General features: G+C 40.9%; 1 protein-coding gene and 2 long non-coding RNA genes across 3 annotated transcripts; 1 reads left to right on the forward strand and 2 right to left on the reverse strand.

The window, feature by feature from the left end:
- The first annotated feature begins 513 nt into the window (after nucleotides 1-513).
- ppib (peptidylprolyl isomerase B (cyclophilin B)) lies at nucleotides 514-3,580 on the forward strand. The gene is made up of 5 exons (XM_028031860.1): nucleotides 514-787; nucleotides 2,316-2,429; nucleotides 2,614-2,707; nucleotides 2,842-3,026; nucleotides 3,126-3,580. Exons 1-5 carry the CDS (start codon nucleotides 653-655, stop codon nucleotides 3,246-3,248), a joined length of 651 nt encoding a protein of 216 aa, XP_027887661.1. The 5' UTR covers nucleotides 514-652; the 3' UTR covers nucleotides 3,249-3,580.
- Nucleotides 3,581-4,831: 1,251 nt separating this feature from the next.
- Nucleotides 4,832-13,113, reverse strand: LOC114153369 (uncharacterized). Its single transcript, XR_003597315.1, has 3 exons — nucleotides 13,016-13,113; nucleotides 11,097-11,235; nucleotides 4,832-6,578 (listed from the first exon to the last, which is right to left on the reverse strand). It is a non-coding gene; the product is annotated as an uncharacterized LOC114153369 (long non-coding RNA).
- On the reverse strand, nucleotides 9,505-9,822 carry LOC114153373 (uncharacterized). Its single transcript, XR_003597316.1, has 2 exons — nucleotides 9,682-9,822; nucleotides 9,505-9,600 (listed from the first exon to the last, which is right to left on the reverse strand). It is a non-coding gene; the product is annotated as an uncharacterized LOC114153373 (long non-coding RNA).
- Nucleotides 13,114-19,791: the final 6,678 nt, after the last annotated feature.

A 19,791-nucleotide genomic window follows, 5' to 3' on the forward strand; every position in this document is an offset into this window, starting at 1 on the left:
TGATCAAAATCTATTGTAATCTTTGGAGTTATGTTTTAAATAAACCAGCGGGGTTTTATTTCACATTTCGTTAATACTACAACCACTTACCTCCATGTTTTAAAACTGACTTTGAGACAGACCAATGAAATGTAGTAGTGAAATTAAGAAAAAAAAATTTACACATAGTTTGGCACACATTTATATTCAATCCGTTTACTCTGATATCCCTAAATAATTGAATTCATTGAAGTGATTTCAGAGGTCAACTAATTAGTAACGCTGTCAACGCGACATAATTCATTATTATTTGGATGTGTAAATGAAAATAATATGACGCTGCTGTCCATTCATACATAATTTTAATAGAACAGAATATAAGAATTAAGGGACTTTTGTTTATATGGATTCCTTACTCCACGTTTTTTCTCATAAAACTTTATTACGCGTCTGCATCCAATTGGCTGAAACGTTCTAAGCCGTGAGCCAATCACAGCTTCCCACCACGGTGAAATCCCGCCCCTGCGTCCACGAAGCTGAGCCTCCTGGTTCCCGTAGGTCGAAGACCCTCCCCACCCTGAAGCTTGCGCTCCGACCCTCCCACGGAGTTTATATAAAGCTAGCTCAACCAACTGTGTCTCCTGGCTAAGTCTTTCCCCCCTTTCTCTTGTTGATGGTGAGGTTCTGTGAAAGAAGGATGAAGTTCTTCGTCGCTGTCACCGTCATTGTGGGATCGCTGCTGTTTCTCGGTTTCCCTAATGGCTCTTCGGCTGACGAGAAGAAGAAAGGCCCCAAAGTAACTGCAAAGGTATGGGTTAGCTGCAGGCTAGCTTTCATAAAGGGGGGTGAAAGGAAAAAAAAAAAATCAAGGCTCTTCCTCGTTGCTAACCGGTAGCATGGAAAGCCACGTCACGGAGACGCTAGCTGCTGGCCAGCTAACACGGGGTTAGCTCACGACTAATACTTGTGGGAAAAGACGCTAACTTTGTAGCTGAGGCTAAGGGAAATAAAGTCTAGGCGCATCCTGTCAGATCTGAGTCGCAGGAAATGAACTGGACACGAGTTTGGCTCCGCCATGGCTCAGCTGTTGACCCCGGCCTTGTGTCTGCAGCAGATTGTCCACGTCTGCAAATTCAAGACAGCAGAGTGGTCGTCTTTAGTGGTGTTGAGCTGGCATGCAAAGTATAGAAGGCAAGGATTGAGTCTGATGTTACATGTGTCCCTATAACCTTTGTAAGAGACTGTTTTTTTTTTTTTTTTACTATTCTTGTGTTGCGTTAACTTAAAAGATAATCCAGAAATCCGTTTAAAAAAGAAAAATCGTGCTAAGTTTTGATGCCTGAAATAAAGAGCCTATTGATGCCTTGATGGGGGGTTCTCTGTCAAGATTCATATTTTCTTTGGAAGCAATGAAGTAGATGGGAACTAATTATCTGGCTTTGTGACAAAGTCAGCCACAAACCCAGCTGAAACGTTTATAGAACAAAATTCTGGTGTACTGACAAACATCTCCTCACAACTAGTGAGTTTTCATTTTTGCACTAAAGTTTGAGATTGCCCGGACCGTTTCAACACCTGGCTCTTGACTATTGGCCAAAAAGTACAGATTTTAGTTTCATCCGACTAGAGAAAATTCCTCCCCACCCAACGCCTCGTTTCCACTGAGCGTACTTCCTTTGTGTTTTCCATTGTAAAAACGGCTGATGCATCCGATCCGTACCCCACCATTCCTGGACTCCCTTCAGTTATATGAATATAGGACAATGGTACGGTTAGGGTGGTGCATTGGCGTCAGACAACACAGCCCATTAATTGGGAGACAGAAAAACGTCACAGTTTGCAACAAGCACGAAAAAAAAGCAATGCGTCACGTTTATCGTCGCACTAGTGTGACACGTTTGGCGTTTGGGTGGAAACGCTCTCCTGAATACGCCGGACCATAAAACGGCTTACCACATCGACCATGTCGTACCGGTCCATGGAAACGAGGCACGCGTGTCTCGTGCCAAGCTACAAGTGGGCTTTCTGGCAATACCTTTTTTGTATTGCCACTCTTTACATGAATGTCAGTTTAAGTTCACAACTTGCAGTTGTCATCTAAACAGACTCTTCCACCTGACTTCTGGTCTGCCACAACATCTTAATATTGTGTTAAGTGACCTAGTATGGAAGACTTTGACATCAGCATCAGTAGTTGACTGAAAAGAATCTATTGGACCACTTCCAAAACATTTAGAGAACCTTTGCTCCGTCATATCGGCCCACCAATATAGCCTCAGTGTTGGTGTGTCATGACGTATTTGTCTAAACTTAAGGTTGTGTCTCTCTCTGTCTAGGTTTACTTTGACATCAGAATTGGAGATGAAGATGTGGGAACTGTCGTCATCGGCGTCTTTGGCAAAACTGTTCCCAAAACCGTTGACAACTTTGTCGCCCTGGCAACAGGAGAGGTGAGCAATATGGAGACTCGTCATTGTTTGCCGTCTACTTTTGTGAAATTGTCAGGATTGGTATTCTAAAGACAAAAACCATCAGATTTGTTGACTTGGTCCAGCTTTTCGGACACACTTGAAGCTGGTGTAGTTCCAGACGTTTGGAGCATTGCTTACGTTGCTGTTTGCTTCGGTTAAACAGAAAGGATTCGGTTACAAGGGCAGCAAGTTCCACAGAGTCATCAAGCAGTTCATGATCCAGGGCGGAGACTTCACCAGAGGAGACGGCACTGGAGGTAAACACCAAACAATGTCATTTACATGTCAAAACGATGAGATGGTTCAGGTGTCAAAACCCAAGAAAGTACAATTTAAAACTGCAGTACAAGTCTATGAATGGTACAAAACTCATTTTCTTTTCTGAATGAAGGCAAGAGCATCTATGGAGACCGTTTCCCTGACGAGAACTTCAAGCTGAAGCACTACGGCCCCGGCTGGCTCAGCATGGCCAACGCCGGCAAAGACACAAACGGCTCCCAGTTCTTCATCACCACAGTCCAGACGCCGTGGTTGGACAGCAAACACGTAGTCTTCGGGAAAGTTCTGGAAGGCATGGTGGGTGTCAGAAGGAAATCTTCACTCCTGCCTCATCTTGGGTTTTCGTGTTTTTACAAATGAATCCATTTCTTTGAAACCTTTTTTTTCCTCTGCTAGGATGTCGTCACGAAAATCGAGAACACAAAGACAGACGGTCGCGACAAACCTCTCAAAGACGTCACCATCCACGACTGCGGCAAGATCGAGGTGGAGAAGCCATTTGCAGTCGCCAAGGAGTAGAGCGCAACTCGTTAAAACGGGCGGGTTGGGGTTGAGGGGGGTGTGGGGGGACGGATGGACCGGGGTTGTGATGTGGGGCCACTTTTTTATTTTTATTTAATTTTTTTTGTCAGTAAAAACGCTGCAGTCTGGAGGGAAAGAGAGAGTACATTATGTGTTGGTTGGCTGCCATCTTAATGCACCAGAACAACGATAATGCAGTCATGAGTCTGGGTCCACTTTACCAACAAGCATTCCAAGGTGCACTTAACTGATCATTGTTGGGCTATTTTGTAAAAAAAACCAAAATGAAATGAAAATGATGGGAAATAAAGGTTCCATGTTTTGGTAAATCACTGTAAGCTTTATGTTTGAATACAAATACCTTCTATTAGTTTATAAAGTCACCCTGTACACTGTAGTTACTGTTAGCTGCCACAAGGTTAGTGTATGTCTTGTGGGGCGACTGGCTGTGTGGATAGAGTAGTCGTCTTGTGATCGGAAGGTTGTAAGTTTGATTCCAACTTCCTCCTGCCATATGTCGAGGCAAGGCACTTAACCCTATATTGTATAAATGTGTGTGTTTGAACTGACTATAAAGCGCGGAGTGGTCAAAATGATTGGAACAGGGCTATATAAGTTTGGTTCATTTACCATTTATTGGCACTAGGGGGTGCTGTTTACCTAATTTCAACTGGTTTATTACTGTGGCTCACTTTGTAAATGCTTAATAAGCAGGAGAGAAATGCAAGAAAATGATTAATATGCTGTTAAAGTTTATATTTACTTATATTTGAACAATTCTACATTCATAACATGCTATAACTAATGTAACCAATTAAAGGAAAAGGTTACTATATTTCAACTTTAAAATAGATTATTTTGCCTTTGGACAGCAACTTTTTAGCAAAACCTCACTTCAAACACCTCAAATTATCTCTAAGAATTATTGACTTGATTTCATGTTGAAATTCACAGTTTTACATTTGACTTCCAAAGACACGGATTCCAAGATGGAGACAGCAGGCGTGGAGCTGATGTCGGTATGCCAAAGTTTTGTAAATATTGTGGTTTTTTGAGACCATTTTCAAGCAATATATTGATAATGGCATAATAATAATAACGCAAGTCTGCCCTCTCGAAGACTGATGAACCTTAATTTTGTAAGGAAACCCCGACGCTGCAACTGGAAGACATTTTTAAAACACTACAATCAAAACTAAAAAAAACCACACAAAACCGTAAATAAAACAGATTTTTGACGTCTCTTAACAAATCTGTCCTTCAAAAAATATTAATTAGAATGGAAATGATGGGAGTTAATTTTACTCACGGTTTTCACTTATAAGTCCTGTTTGGTACTTTAGTCTGGGTGTATCTTGATTAAATGTTACAGAAGCAATTCATTCGGTCACAAATACTGAGCCGTCTCATTCTGACGGGGTAATCTGCCTCGTGTCAGTGCGTTCTTTTATGTGAAGAACGTTCAGCAGTTACAGTTCTCAGACGGATCAGCAGAGGGCGCCTCTTCACCAGAAGCAAGCTCCCGTCACACAGCGCAGTTGCATGTTTGTGGTTTTCCGTAATTTCACTACAGTTCTGTTTTTATTTTTTAAAACGGGTTCTGTGTCACTTTTGCCTCGCATTGGGTAAGTCTTGGTGAAAATCCGGGTTGGTTAATTTCCTTTTGATGCCATGCCACCAACACAGTGTTGCTTAGTTAACATTAGATGCTCTTTCCTGCGATTGTCTGAATCTTCCTGATCCTTCTTTAAGGCCGTTACAGTAAACTCTATTGTCACATCGGCGCATAAAAATAGCAGTTACTGTTAACAATTCACCCCTTTGACACAGAAATACAACTTAGTGTCGCGGATCTCGCTACACAACCAAGATGTCCCGTTTCAAAATCGGCCACGAGACTCGCGAGATGAAGACATGGAGTGGAAATGGTCCAAAAATAACACCACTGAGTTCCTGAAACAGGCACAACAGAGGCAGCACTTTCCAAACGGATACACGCATCACTCCCTTCCAGAATCTTCTCTGTGTTTTACTGTACTCATGACAATGTTGCCCTGCTTTCCACCGCAATCTGTTAAAAAATAATTAACTCATTGTTCACTTATTTCATTTATTCTATGGGTTTTATGTTTTTTGGTGATCTATGCATTGATTCCATGATTTTTTATTTTTTTTTTGGTGTATTTTAGTGAACACAAACACCTGAGATATAGGTTTTTTACCAACAAACCAACAAAAGAGTTGCTTTTTTTTCCTCCCAGGTCTTGTCAAAAATGTTTTAGATGTAGTTGAAGTTCAGTGTTATTTCACACAGATGGCATCTGGAGATGTGTGAAATTTGAGAATGTCTATGATATCAGTAAATTGTTTGGACAGAAAATAAGTATTTGTTTGTATATATGTATTTGTTGCCATTATATGTTGAAGACCTTTGACATTCATATCAGGTGTAAGCTTATATGTTACTGGAAGCATAATATTATCTCATGACTGAGGTTGTTTTGCACATGAGTGCTTTTTAAAAACATTTAAGCAGTATATTGTTGGCAGGGTTGGTTTTTAGTAGGAAGAAACACAATCCGTTTTCTTATTGGCTGCATAATGGGAAGTCCACCTCTGATTGGCTGATTAGCCCCTCATGACATCTCCTTCCTCAGTAGGCTTGCCTTTATTGAAGTTTTGGAGCTGAAAGTCTTTGAATCCTATTTCTTTAAAGTGACGATCTTGTTCAATGTTACATCTATAACCAGTTTTGATTAAAATATTTTTGAACATTCATTCTATCGTCAGCTTCCCTTTATGTTTGTAGAGTGGAATTATTGTGGCGTCCTCGTACCTTTTATTTGTATGTTTTCTATTTTGTAAATAATCATCAATAGTGGTAAGCAGATTTTAGTTTCATGATCCAAATTAAACATTTATCTTGAGAAATATACAGACATAGCCTTTTGCTTCTTTTTAATGTGGCATCAATCACTCAATGGAAAATAACAAACAAAAAGAATCCTTCATCCTTCAGACCGGCTTTCAAATTATGAGTCAGATCATTTAAATGATACAACATCGCAGATCCCAAGAGAAACGCTGTCTCAGTTAGTTGTACGGAGAAAATACAAGGCACAAATATCAAATGTTGTTATAGACACCTGTCCTGGTTTCAGTGTTGCAGAAAAGCACACAGATTTAATGGTAGCCAGTGCAGTTTTTAAGATGGCAACTTTTGCAGTGCCGCTCATCCATATTTTAGTGACGGACCAGAAAGCGTTCTCTGCACACTTCACAGGACGCTGGTACTGAACAAGTCCCGACTCCTCCCCCAAGCAGAACCTGTGGAGAATTTAGAAACAACAAACAAACCAGATCTTCAAAATGCAGCTCGAGATGTAAGTGAAGAGCTACATATTTAAAGGCTCATGAAAAAGAAAAGTATTGTTTATTGCTGAATAAGATTTGTATTGTCCCATTTAGATGTGACCTATAGGAAATAGTTAAAGTTTTCGTGAATGCTTTTTAAAAAAAAACAAAATTTAGCATTATAGTTCAGGAACAAACCAGCTGATGAGCAGATTTCCATTATATTACACCGATAACATCGTCTTCACTGACTGAAACTAGATGAGTAGACGTGAACAGCCATGTTATGCTCTTGCTACTTCACAGATAAACACCCGGACTCAGATTTCCCAAAGCTGGAAAAGTCCAGCTTTAATTTCAGAGGTGGCGTAGAATGAGGTTGTCTAATTATAGAGGAGCAAGCTATGATTGGTGGATGATTTAGAGAGATTATCCTTACATCACCCTGTCATGTTTTGATTTAATTGGAGAACGCAAGGAATTTAGATTTGAATCACTGGGCTTCATCTGCCCCTTAAGCCACAATGTCAACAGAGCCACTGAAACCAGACACAACTACCACTGGGTTTTACTGGGATTTTATGTGATTGACCAGGGGCGGTTCTAGACGGGGGCTAACGGGGGCCACTACTGGAGCCCCGTGGCTTTAAAACAAAAAATGTTAAAAAAATAAAATAGACTGCCTGGGTACGTTTTCTTCAACATCTCGGGATGTTGGTGTTTATATAAAATGCTAAAAAAATATCCTTTATTTCCTCTTATGTGTTTTTTTTTTATCACTCATGTATGGCTGAAACGGTTAATCGCACGAATCGTGATGCATCGAATATTGAAATAATCGGCAATCAATAGATTAGTAATCTCTTAATTATTAACCGACGTATAAAGATTCAAAAAAAGGCTGTTTGGTATAAAAAAAAATAATTGAGCCAAACTGTACAAAAATATATACATTTTGCATTTAAAATAAAAACACCTGTGTTTTAGCCAAAGCTTCACAAGTGGGGTAGTTTTAATTTCACTTGGTTCAGATTTTAGGCAATAAAATGTTTATTTTCTAAATTAAAGTAGCATCTTTTAATGTATTTCTAATATTGTGTAAAAATACTTAAGTTTTTACATGACAAATCTGTAGAGTGTGCCATTTTTAAGATGATTAATTGATTGGTCACTAGAATAATCGATTACTCGATTACTCTAATATTCATTGGTTGCAGCCCACACTCCTATCACAAAATGAAAATCAAATATTACATTGAATAAAACATTCAAGGCCTTCATTTCTTGTAATTCTGATGATTGTGGCTTCTCGTCTTCATCTCACCTTCAACGTCACAAAACATGAAAAGGTTAGAGGCTACCTTTGTATTGTACCGTCTTGTGTTTTGTTTTGACGTACGTTTCCTTGAGTAAGTGGCTGCCAGCGGTTTAGCCAAACAAACCCCTTTCGGTCCAGTTCCAGATGGCTGTCTCTGTTTTGCCCAGATCCACTGAGGCAGCCAGTGACTCACCAGGAGCAGAAATATGGAAAGAATTCCCTGGAGTTGGCACAACCGTGCTTTCGGTTAAACCCTCTGTTGTTCGGTTTGCCCTCATTTGTGGTGACTGGGGATTTGTCCGGCGAAACCGTGTTATTCTTCACCTTTACTGCCCCTGCTGGGTGAACCATGGCCGGCCGGACATATCTGGCATAGCTACTGGAACCGGCTTTGTCAGAGAGATTAAAGGAACACAGGAGGGAATCACAACAAGAAATGCGGACTCATTCTGGGACACAGGAATCATCCACAAGCGTTCAAATCCTGCTCTTTTTTTTGTCAATGAGCAATGCTTTACTTTCTCTCCCCCCCCACACACACACACACAGAGTCATGTTTTCATCACTTGTGGGGACTTCACATTGACTTCCATTAATTTCTACAGCCTAACCCTTACCATAATCCTAACCCTAAACCTAACCATCACAGACCTAACCACTAACCCAAAAACAACAATTTCCCTCGTGGGGACTAAGAAAATGTCCTCACAAGGAGCAATGGTCCCCATAACCCCACATTGTAGACAGTAATATGTTCCCATAAGGATATAAAAACTGGTACACACACACACACACACACACACACACACACACACGATCAATACGTAGCATGAGATTCTCAGCAAAACGAGGCCATTCAATGTGACTACATACAAGCAAACAATCCAATTTATTGACTCAAATATGTCGCTTTCTACTGCTATCAGCTCATGAATAAAGTCTGTACATGTTTGGGACAGCAAATGAAACCCAACAACAGTAATTCTGGACCACGAGCCCAACAAACGGTTAGGGTCTTATTGAATTGGGACAACGACTAAAGGAAGGAATATCTGATTAGGTTTTACTCTGATAATTTGATTAAGTTGGACACATTGACCTGCATTTGCAAAGCTCAGGACAAAAACAGAACATAGACTTTCATTCCAGGTTCGTTGGCTCCTTGGAAAAAGAAAAAATCCCTTTCTCAGGTAGAAAAGGATTTTTCCCCCTAGGAACATGATACCCGAAGTTGGGTGGAGTAACTAAAAATTGTACTCAAGTAAGAGTAGAACTGCTTCACCATATTTTTACTCGAGTAAAAGTAAAATGTAGCAGTCCAAGAAATTCATCAAGAGTAAAAATGTATTTGGCAAAAAAAAAAAAAAAAAAAAAAGCTATTCAAGTACTGAGTAACTGATGAAAACAATCACTTAATGGTTAAAAGTTACATCATCGGACGGACTAAAATATAAAATTATGAGGTATTTTAAAGAAAAAAAAAATCTCCAATCAGTTTCTTTGAGTGTAAGACTTATAAAGATGTCATGATGGTAGTTTTTAACAAGCCCACATGCAGAACACAAGACAGGAGAGGTAGGATCAGTGTTAAATGATTTAATAATGATCACACAATTATCAGCGAGAATCAGGATGGTCTGGTCCAGGGGCAAAGACAGTGACGGCAACAATGGTTCACTACGAGGAAAGAGCAGAGTGGTGAGTTCAGGGGTCGTGGGAAGAAAGGAAATCTTTCTGGGAAAAACAGGCTGATCTTACTTGTTGCAGATGAACGGAGTCTTGGAGGGGAAACAAAGTATGTCCGGGGTCTCGGTTCTTGGTGGGTCCAAGAACAACGGAGGAGTGCGGCGGGCAGCGGACAGGTAGGCTCGGGTGCAGCGGAGAGACGGAGGAGTGGTACGGCCGCCAGCCGTGGGGGTCCAGGAGATAATTGCAAAACAACGGAGAGGTGAGTCTGGGAACTCGGGCAACCTGTGGATACTTTCCACGGCGTCACGAGGGTGGTTCATAAACCAGGAATTCAACCGGGATCTCATCAAAGGATCACCTAAAAGGCAACGGAGTAAACAAAGATAATTACTAGAATGTTCAAGACAACTAGAAACACAGAGACGGGCTCAGGGGGCTCAGAGGTACCGTGACTGGCTAACACTCAGGCGACGCTGGACTGGCGGCCAACTCCTTAAGTCTGCGCCGCTGATGAAGATGATCACGAACAGCTGCGGATAATAATGCACCGCACTCCAACCGGAACCTGTCGCCATCTGGTGGTAAAAGGTAATAAGGGTGCACAGGAACTCCCACCATGCAGCCAGAACCCCGGAACATAACAAAAGAGGTGCAGGTGTGTGTCTGTGTCTGGTGAGTTTTTGGTTAAAATAATGTTTGTTCTTCATTCAATGGGTAGAGAATCCAAACATTTTACCCAAGTGAGACCAGTGATACTTCATAATAAAATGACTCAAGTAAAAGTAAAAAGTTCAGCGTAGTAAAAATACTCTTAGATGTACATCATCTTTTCCCCCAAATGTTACTCAAGTAAATGTAGCTGAGTAAATGTAACGAGCTCCTACCCAGTTCTGGTGATCGCCATCTTCAGTGGAGATGTAAACGCTCTCCTGAATACACCGGATCATAAACACCGACCTGGGCCGTACCGAAACGAAGCTATCGGGACTTTAGCCTGAATAATTCTTCAAAACAACTACAATCTAAATATTGCAAACATATTTTATATTATGCATTCATATTGCCAAAGCTCTTAGTACTGTCATCTTTTTCTCTTCTTTTTTTTTTTTGGAAGTAGGGATTTTGGCAAAAAAAAAGAAAAAAAGTCCTTTTCATTGTAACTGTCCAAACATGACGTAAAACACACAGGTTTCCTTGAGTGTTGTAACGCAAACAAGTGGAAGGACTTGGAAGAAGATGAATGACAAAAAAATCAGCAATCAATCAAGAAACTTTGAAAGAACTTCAGAAATCTTCTAATCAAGATTTCAGGCGACCAAAGGACAGCCTGGCTCCTCGGAAGCAAACCCTGCAGAAATATTTGGTCGTTTAAAGCTTTTACAATACTTTTTGGGTGCTAGCGCCGTGACAAAAAGATACAAACTCGCTGCCTTTCACGTATTTCTTGTGTAAGACAATGGAGCCTGGCCTGAATTAGCACGCACTCTCAGTGGTCTTCCTGTCCGGAGTTGTGAGCAAGCAGCAGCTCTGGAGGAAGGGCAGGAGATCGTGGGAACCCGCATGTCAACACAGCTCGGGCCACGTCCTGCAGAAAGTTCCTCCCGCTCGGAGAACAACAAACCTCTACGAGCCGAAACAGAAACAGAGGGAGGAGGGGGGGACAAGCAGAAAGGAAACTGGTGAACAATGCAGGAATGGACGTGACACGGCTTCTCTGCTATAAACTGGGTGGGAACCCAACGTTGGTTGTACTACTTTCAAAAACTCATTGAGAAAAAAAAATCCTCTATTCCCACTGTGACATTTCCCACGTTGCGGCTTGTATTGTATAGTTAGACTTGTCTTGTTGATCTGTTTCCTCTCTGACTCGTACATGTTTGTATTTCCTTATCTTTGTGGACATGACTTGGGGCTGTTGTTATTTTGAACTTGAACTTGACTTTTATTCAGACCTCTCATGCAGCCAAAATTGACAGTGTGTTAAACAGTGTCTTGCGAAAGCATTTGTCTCTGTTGACGGTTTCATTTTTTTTTTCTTTTCTCTTGTTACAGGCACAAATTTTGGCGTATTTTATTCGGACTTGGATCCTAATTCGACAACGTTGTTATTCAACTTTATTAGAATGTGAAAAAAAACAACACATTTGCCAATAAAACAGTTTTGTACTAGGATATGTGGTCTTTCAGCTGTGTCAAAATAGATATTTTTTGCAAAACTGCGTCAGATGAGTCACTTGGTTAACAGTCGGATATTAACTAGTGGGAAAAACAACAAAGAAGACCACAGGAAGTGGTAGCAGGACGATGGTTTGTTTTTGTGTTGTTTTTTTCTGGACAATGTGCAGCTGGCTCCAGCAGAGCTCTCACAGCATCACACAGTTCATAAAAAGTTGTGCGTCTTTCCAATGTGTTAAATCCGTAGCCCTTCTGTAAAATCGGCGGCTACAGTTTCCCCAAAATGCTGCTCCAACGCCTCAAAAAAAGACGCCGGTGTCTCCTCTGATTGGCTGATAGATGATGAGCGCTAACTCCATTGCTGAATTATGAATATATCTCATGGAACTGTTTACATCCATCGCTGCCATGATTTTTAATGACTTATCACATGAACAAACTTATTCATGTATGATTTTATTTTTATTTCTTATTTAATGGAAACACTGCAATGGCAAAATTGTGTTTTTCCCCCCCGCCTTAGCAGAATACCGACAAGGATTTGTGCACATTTACAATGAAAATGTATCTATTGTGACTGTTTGTACCGATTCTAAACCTCGTCAGCTCAGGGCCGCTTCCAACCAGTTTGATGTGAACATTGTTTCCGGGTACGGAATACGTTTATGTAGTCATAAAAATGTACCTTAGCACAAATGTGTCTGATGGATGTCTGCTTTGAGTTCGCTGGAGTCCCCCAACTATGTGGGGGCGGAGGCGGGTGTGCAGTGTTAACTTACCACAACACACAGTGCTTAACAATCTAAACCTAAAAGTTTTGTTTTGGTCTGACTGAACAACTCTAAGGTCTTTACATGCAGCCAAAATGCAGGATTCCCAGGAAGTCTTTAGGAAAGGTCCCCACTACATATTTCTCGGACACCATGTGGGAAAACAAACAAAAAAAAAAACGTTCTCAAGAACGAGCTGCAAGATCTTCCAAGTATAAAATGACACCAATTTGTTCTTGCAGCCATATGAGAGAGGACAAGGGAGTTTTTTTATTGTCTTGATGCCTGTTAATCCAGCCTCACCTCCTCTTCTTTTCAACATCTCTGTCTCAGCTTGACGAATATAATTAGAAGTGTAGGTAGGAACTGAAATCACAGGAGATAACGACTTCCACGTTTCCTGAAATAGACAACGCGTCGTCGCAGCTCAGAAAACGTCGCTAATTAAAGTCACTTACCCCTTTGGCCCCGGATGCATACTTCAGGGGACGTGATAAGGCTGTTGTTAAGTGCTCTGCATGAGACAATAAAAGTGATGCTGCACTCTTGCACGTCTGGAGCGGCTGAGTAAAAGCAGCTCCACCGAGTTATTCTGACTCGCTACTTCTGGAGGTTGTGTAAGCTGGATGAAATATTTATCCATGTGTTCTCGCGGAGGCAACGGATGTGGTGCCACGTCCTCCATGTCATCTAGTTTGAGATGCATGAAGGAAGGAATTCAAATGCATCTGTTCATCCAATATTTATAGGCCATCATAGCCACCAGCTCGTTCTGTTGGCGCTGAAAGTCTTCTCAGACCTTTCCAGTGTGTGAACAGGGCCGGTGGACGGAAACGGGATAGCAGGACTTATGTAATGAAACAAAAAGCTATGGGGGCAAGAGAGGCTTCTTTTAGAAACGGCAGCTCTGTTTGCAACTGAAGGTACCAGTCGATGAAAAGCCAGATGGAGAGATTACCCACTTACACACTTCCCTCGATTTGCGTCAGCTGATACCAGAAAAGATAGCCACTCCGCAACCCAAACCGCTGCCACTGGAACCATTTGAAAATGCCTCCCAAAAATGTTGATGTACCCCGAAATGTTTCACCGAAACTTTAACATATGGCAACCACTAAGTCCGGTACACTCTGTTTGATTGGGGACGAAAATTGTAACATTTGTTAAATTTTCAGCTGGTGCGGTTCGCTTTCACACGACACTGTGCCCAACGATCCAAACCCTTTGAAGAACCTGTTACCCTCCTCGCCTGTGGTGTCGCTGGACCAAGAATCACATCACTAAAACCTCTGAAGAAGACATGAGCACAACTTCCATCTTCACAAAATCTTAACAAAAATAGGACAGTGTCCGATTTTGCCGGTTGTAGGAATTCACTTTCGTCTTTGGTAAAAGACCAGGAGCGATTTCTCCTGCTAGCGCTGGACACATGCGTTTGTTTTCGTTATATTTACCCAGAATGCCGTGCGGTTTAGCTAGCTTCCTGCTTTTGGAGAGGTCTCCGGTCTGCTTGTGCATTCACAAGTCCTGCTTGATGCATTCAATCCGCACCAGAGTTCACTTTATTTTAACTCAGACCGAGGTTTGTTGGCTGTTTTTTTTTTTTTTAGTCCACATCAGAGTTCAATTGCATGTTTACACTTCCCCAAATGAACTGAACTTTTTAGGCAAACAGACTGGATTTTGTTAAAGCGGACTAAACAGGACTGGAGTGAATGCACTCTAACTTTTAACAGTTGTGCAAAATTTATATATGAATATCTGCACTCCCCTACCTCCTCCTGTGTGCACCTGTTCACAGCTGACGATGTGTGATTGATTGGTTGTGTATCGTCCTTCTGTGTGAGGCCTGACAACAGCATGTGCCTGATGACGAGATCAGCTGCTTACTCTACCAGGAAACAGTGAGACACTTCTGAGGGAGGGTGTTATGGCGAGACAATCAGCTTACGAAGCTACTGAGTGTGAGTGCGGGGAGAAGAGTGAATCACGCTGCAGGTGACGAGAGGACATTTTCTCTCGGGAAAGAAACTTCTCAAAGATTCAAATATATCGAAGTTTGTGGTTGTAATGTAACAAAATGGCTCCACATATCTGCATTTCTTCTCTCTGTGGACCCTCAGATGTCAGTGCACAGTTTGCACAGTGGATGATATTCCCTGAAAGGTCAAATTCATGAACAACTTCAACGACTTTTTTTTTTTTTTTTTTTTTTTTGACGGTATTGCATTTTGAACATTGTTTCTTTTCCACGACTGATCTTGCAACACTAGATTCTCCTCCTTAAAGGAGCAGCAGTACTATATAAACCAGGGGTGCCCAAAGTCGGTCCTCGAGGGCCGGCATCCTGCATGTTTTAGTTCTCTCCCTATAGGTAGTAACAACCTTTTCAGCATGTCAATGTTCTTCTTAGGCCTTCTAACGAGCCATCATTGGATCCAGCTGCGTTAAACCAGGGAGAGAACTAAAACATACAGGATGCCGGCCCTCGAGGACCGACTTTGGACATCGCTGATATAAACTATACTTTATTGAGACTTTTCATGATGTTATAACGTTATTCCCTCATCAAAAACATACTTGGCGTGTTGCCTTGATTCTTTCATTTCTGTTTGGAAAAAAGAAAATCCTTTAATCTCCACTGCAACCATTCGGCTGTGCAAGACACATGGGTGGATCTAGCTCCGCCTTCGAGGATGTAGCTCCTCCTAAACGCTGCAATTTCCAAACAAAGGAGATTCCACCTCACAGACCAGCCCTCCTTAGTACCTTCAGACTAGCCAGTAGCAATTAGCAACCACCTGGTGGAACTGCGCATATGGAGCTACTTACCAGTGAAACTCTGGTAAAAACGTTAAAGGATTAATAGAGGAGCAATGTTGTGATGATTTCCTGAAGGCGGCGTTTCAGAAAGAGCAAGACTTTCTTAAAGAGACAGAGGCCCAATTTCAATGCGTTATGTTAAACGAAATTTTAAGTCAAATTTCTTTTAAGTCATATTTTCTATATAGAACATTTCTATAAGTGAAGGTAACATAGCCCCTTGATTATGTTATAAAATTGCACTATGTGCCTGGAAAATACAAAATACTGCCCACATATAATCCCCAAACACAACAAATATGATTGAGTAAAGAAGAGATTTTCAAAGAAAAGTCTTGTTCTGCCTCCTGAAATGTCTGTCTGTCTGTCCTTGACTGTGCCCAACTTGGCTCTGACTCTCAGCTAGGATCCGAACATAGACCCAGTTACATAAGGAAGAATGGAAAACAGCACCAGCACCAGGCAGATTATTGGATTTGTAACAAGATAGCAGCCTGGCTACTTGATCCCGTCACACACATCGCCGTGTGTGTGTGTGTGTGGGGGGGGGGTGTGGGCGTAGGCATGCGTGTGCGCATGTGTGTGCTAGAGGTCCAGCTTGCCTGGCCGAGCAAAAGGACGCGGGGGCACGAGGGGGTCATTACCGCCCGCCGGCCTTCATGGAACAGCTCCCTTTGTGATGTAACACAGGACACCACCTGCTGAGCGTGTCTAAATCACAGCACTGACCGTGGATTTCACAGAGTTTTCCTAAACTCACCACTTCAAACCCAAACATCACATCAGACTTGATGAGAAACGAGCTGCAGAGATGCATCCATGTTCAAAACAACATTTCTGCCCTTTTGGTGAATGAGCTGCAGCAACATTAGCAAAAGGGCGAAGCCTGTTTACGGGATTTGCTCCTGTAATGAGAGGATGCGCCGTACCAAACGATCGGGCTGAAGGATCAGAAGGAGCCTGAAGTGGAAGCACTGATTGGATTTTGGAGGAAGTATAAATGATCATTAAGCAGATGTGGCCGACGAAAATCTAAAACAGGTCGGCTGTTAATATTGATTCTCCACAGCAAGGCCCATTCAACGACACACACGCTTCCTGAACGTCTCCAAATATATTACAGCAAGTTTTATTTTTTTTTTTTTTCAGAGTGGAAACCGTTCCAGAATCTCAGGAGCCCGACGGCCAGACTTGAATTAACCTGTGAGGTTAATTAAAGAAACCAGAGCCTCATAACATCATTGACTTCTAAAGAATTATGATGGAAAAACCAGCAGCGACGCCTACGCTAGAAAAAAAAACATCCAAAGCTTCGGAAAAGTTATTCACTTTTGCCCATTTTGTTACATTACAACCACAAATTTCAATGTAATCCCATTGATATTTCAACTTATAAACATACCCAACGGAGTGAATATCTGCGAAATCAAAGGAAGTATCTCTAAAGATACAAACCTGGTGTGTTGCTTTGATTCTTTCATTCATGTTTGAGAAATCCTTGAGCCTCTCCTGGCAGTAGTAAAAAACGCCAGGTGAACTGAGCACCATCTTCTCTGCAACTCGCTCCCCCACTCAGCTCCTTCAGACTAGCCAGCAGTGATTAGCAAACATCTGGCAGAACTGCGTGTCAGCTGAGCTTACTCTAAGTGAAATACTGGCATAAAATAGCCAGAGGAGGAGCCATGCTGCGATGACTTCCTGAAGGCGGAGTTTAAGAAAGAGCAGGAGCTTCTTAACAGAGGCCCTTCATTTTTAGTTATTTTCATATTTAGTTGTTGCTATTTCTGCACTCTTATCAAAGGAGATTTAGACTGAATGTTTGATCCATCAGGATGGTGGAATATATGGTGAAAATCCATTTTCTAAACAATGCAATTTGAAGTATGAAGTATATTTTCATTCTCATTTTATTGCTTATTTAATTCACTCAATAAATGTGAGTAGTTACAAAAAATGACGCGCTTTCTTCATACATTTTAAAATATTGCACTCTATCTGCATATAGTGGCAGTTAAGTGCTTTGGGGTTTTTATTTTTTTATGTTTATTTTTTTACATCACAGGCAAAGTAAACCATCGTCCTCCAACTATTTCCTGTTGTTTTCTTCTTTGTATTCTCCACCAGTAGTAAGTCCGGCTGTTGATAACATGACTCATGATGCAAAAAAAAAGTGTTTCCATTGTAGTTTTGCAAAATTACATCTATTTCAATACGTCAAAAACGTTTTAGGAATTGGCGCGTTTCCATTAAGCAAATTTATTTTCATAATTTCAATTTGCTCATTTCTATGATTACTGGAAACGCAGCTACTGTTCAATCAGACAAAGGCACTCATTTTGGAAACTGCACACTGTTGTGAGTTAACTGTGAAGTGCGGTGAAGTAAATACAGTGAATACACAGACCTCTGTCCACTGGTTCGCTGCTTTCCGCTGTGGGTAATCAGAACCTGAGCCCAATCTCAGGTGAAAGCTGATCATCTTTGTTTTCAGGACAAACTGTCAAACAACCAGCCTGCACAGCAACAGCTGAAGGGGAAGCCATCTGAAAACCAAACCGTCTCTTGCGTTTCAACGCGTCGCCTTGACGGGGCTGGAAGTGGCGCAGCCAGGTGACCCGGCCGGCGAACATGTGAACGCCACCGGACCTTTTATCGATCTTCGCGAAATGAATTAATCAGCAGGAGTTCAGGTGGGATGTTAGTAAGACTGATAGAAGATTTAATGAGAGGTTTTATGGGGTCAGTGCAGGAAAAAATAAATAAATAAAACTTATGTTCAGTTTTTTTTTTTTAAAGGTTTTATTGGCTCTAGTGGCCTTTATTTAATAGTTAATTCATAGGAAAGTGGGTAATGAGAGAAGGGGAAGACCTGTGGCAAATGTCACCAGGCCGGGAATTGAACCTGCGACAGCCACGTCGAGGACTAAGACCTCCATATGTGGGTTGTGCTTGACCCCTGTGCCACCACAGGACATCCTGAAAACTAATGCTTGGTTTTGAAATAATTCTTCTAACTTTCTGTTGTTCTAAAGAACATTTTAAAATCTGAAAAGTTTTTTGGGATACATTTGTATACTATGATGGCATACTAGAGCCACTGTTAAAAGAAAAAAAAGGAGTAAATTTTCTCCACAAAACTCAAAAATTGTTTAGATTGAGCTCAGAATTTTTTTTGTTTTAGAAATAAAAACCCAGCAACAATGAAGTTCCTGAGTTTGAAAGGTCAATAATATGTTAGGAAAAACTGAAGTGTTGAGGTTAATCTCAGAAAATATCTTTAAAACTCACAACAAACAAGGACATTTCTAAGCTTGAAATGTTGGAAATTTGCTAGAAAAAACCCTGAAAATTTTGGATCAACCTCAGAAATTTTTGAGAAACAACTCAGACATTTTTGACTTTTGAAACTTTAATTTCCTGATGGTTTTCTCAAGATAACGAGTTAATTTCCCAATGGGTTTCTAAAGTGACCAATTCAATCTCAATGATTAAATTGAGATCATTGCGTGTGTGTGTAGGTGTATGTGTGGGTGTGCGTGTGTGTGCTAAATCTCATTTAGTACACACACAAATCATATTGTGATGTCAAGATAACCGTCAGGAAAAATGATATGCGGAAAACTTTCACTCTTGGCTCAAGTTTAACACATCTTTAGCCTTAAATTGTTAATTTTTCTGAAAGAACAGGTTCACATCTGATGTTTGACATTAGATTAACTCTAATTAGCATTAGTAAAAAATTATACATCCAAGGCATAATTAATAATCACACACACCACGTGTAATATTTGGTTTGTACGAAGCACAGTGCTTTAGCTTCAGTGTACCATCCGCTTTGCAAAACACATCCTGGGAGTGAAGCAGCCTAATACCATGATGCTGCCACCACCATGCTCATCAATGCTCCAAATCTTAAAAGTCTCACTTTATCCTTCTTTCTACTGTGTTCCCAAAGCTGGGGTCCAGAAAATAACCTACATACCTAAAAATAGTAATAAGAAAGCCTATGCATTTTTTAAAAAGTGCAACAGACAAATAGACAGGTTTTGAAAATAATAAAAGCAATATATTGGTCAATAAATTTGCTGTTGATGCTGATTGCGTTGCCATTGTGCCACTTTTTCTCTGACTCAGTACAAATACTTGCACGCTCAGGCAATAGTCAGGGTCACGAGCCTCTTCCATTTTTATTTTGTGGGCCAAAGGCTTAAAAATTAGCGAGCCACTGCTCTAAAAAGCAACAAATTAGCTGCTTGTAAACTTTTGAGATGAACCTCTCAGCAAAAAAAAAAAAAAAAAAAGTCCCGTTATCATTTATTTATTCATTGTTTTTTTTTTTGTACAAATTATATATATATATAAAAAAAAAAAAGATGTAACTGTTGACACCAACTGTTTTGAGGCAGTAAAA

This window comes from Xiphophorus couchianus, chromosome 2 (assembly GCF_001444195.1).
Source record: "Xiphophorus couchianus chromosome 2, X_couchianus-1.0, whole genome shotgun sequence".
Lineage (NCBI taxonomy): Eukaryota > Metazoa > Chordata > Actinopteri > Cyprinodontiformes > Poeciliidae > Xiphophorus > Xiphophorus couchianus.

Bases quoted from the DNA above. Each gene is read 5' to 3' on its own strand.
- ppib (XM_028031860.1), top strand. From the start codon at position 653: ATGGTGAGGTTCTGTGAAAGAAGGATGAAGTTCTTCGTCGCTGTCACC. The intron at 788-2,315 runs GTATGGGTTAGC...CTCTCTGTCTAG, and splicing joins GCCCCAAAGTAACTGCAAAG to GTTTACTTTGACATCAGAAT. The intron at 3,027-3,125 runs GTGGGTGTCAGA...TTCCTCTGCTAG, and splicing joins GGAAAGTTCTGGAAGGCATG to GATGTCGTCACGAAAATCGA.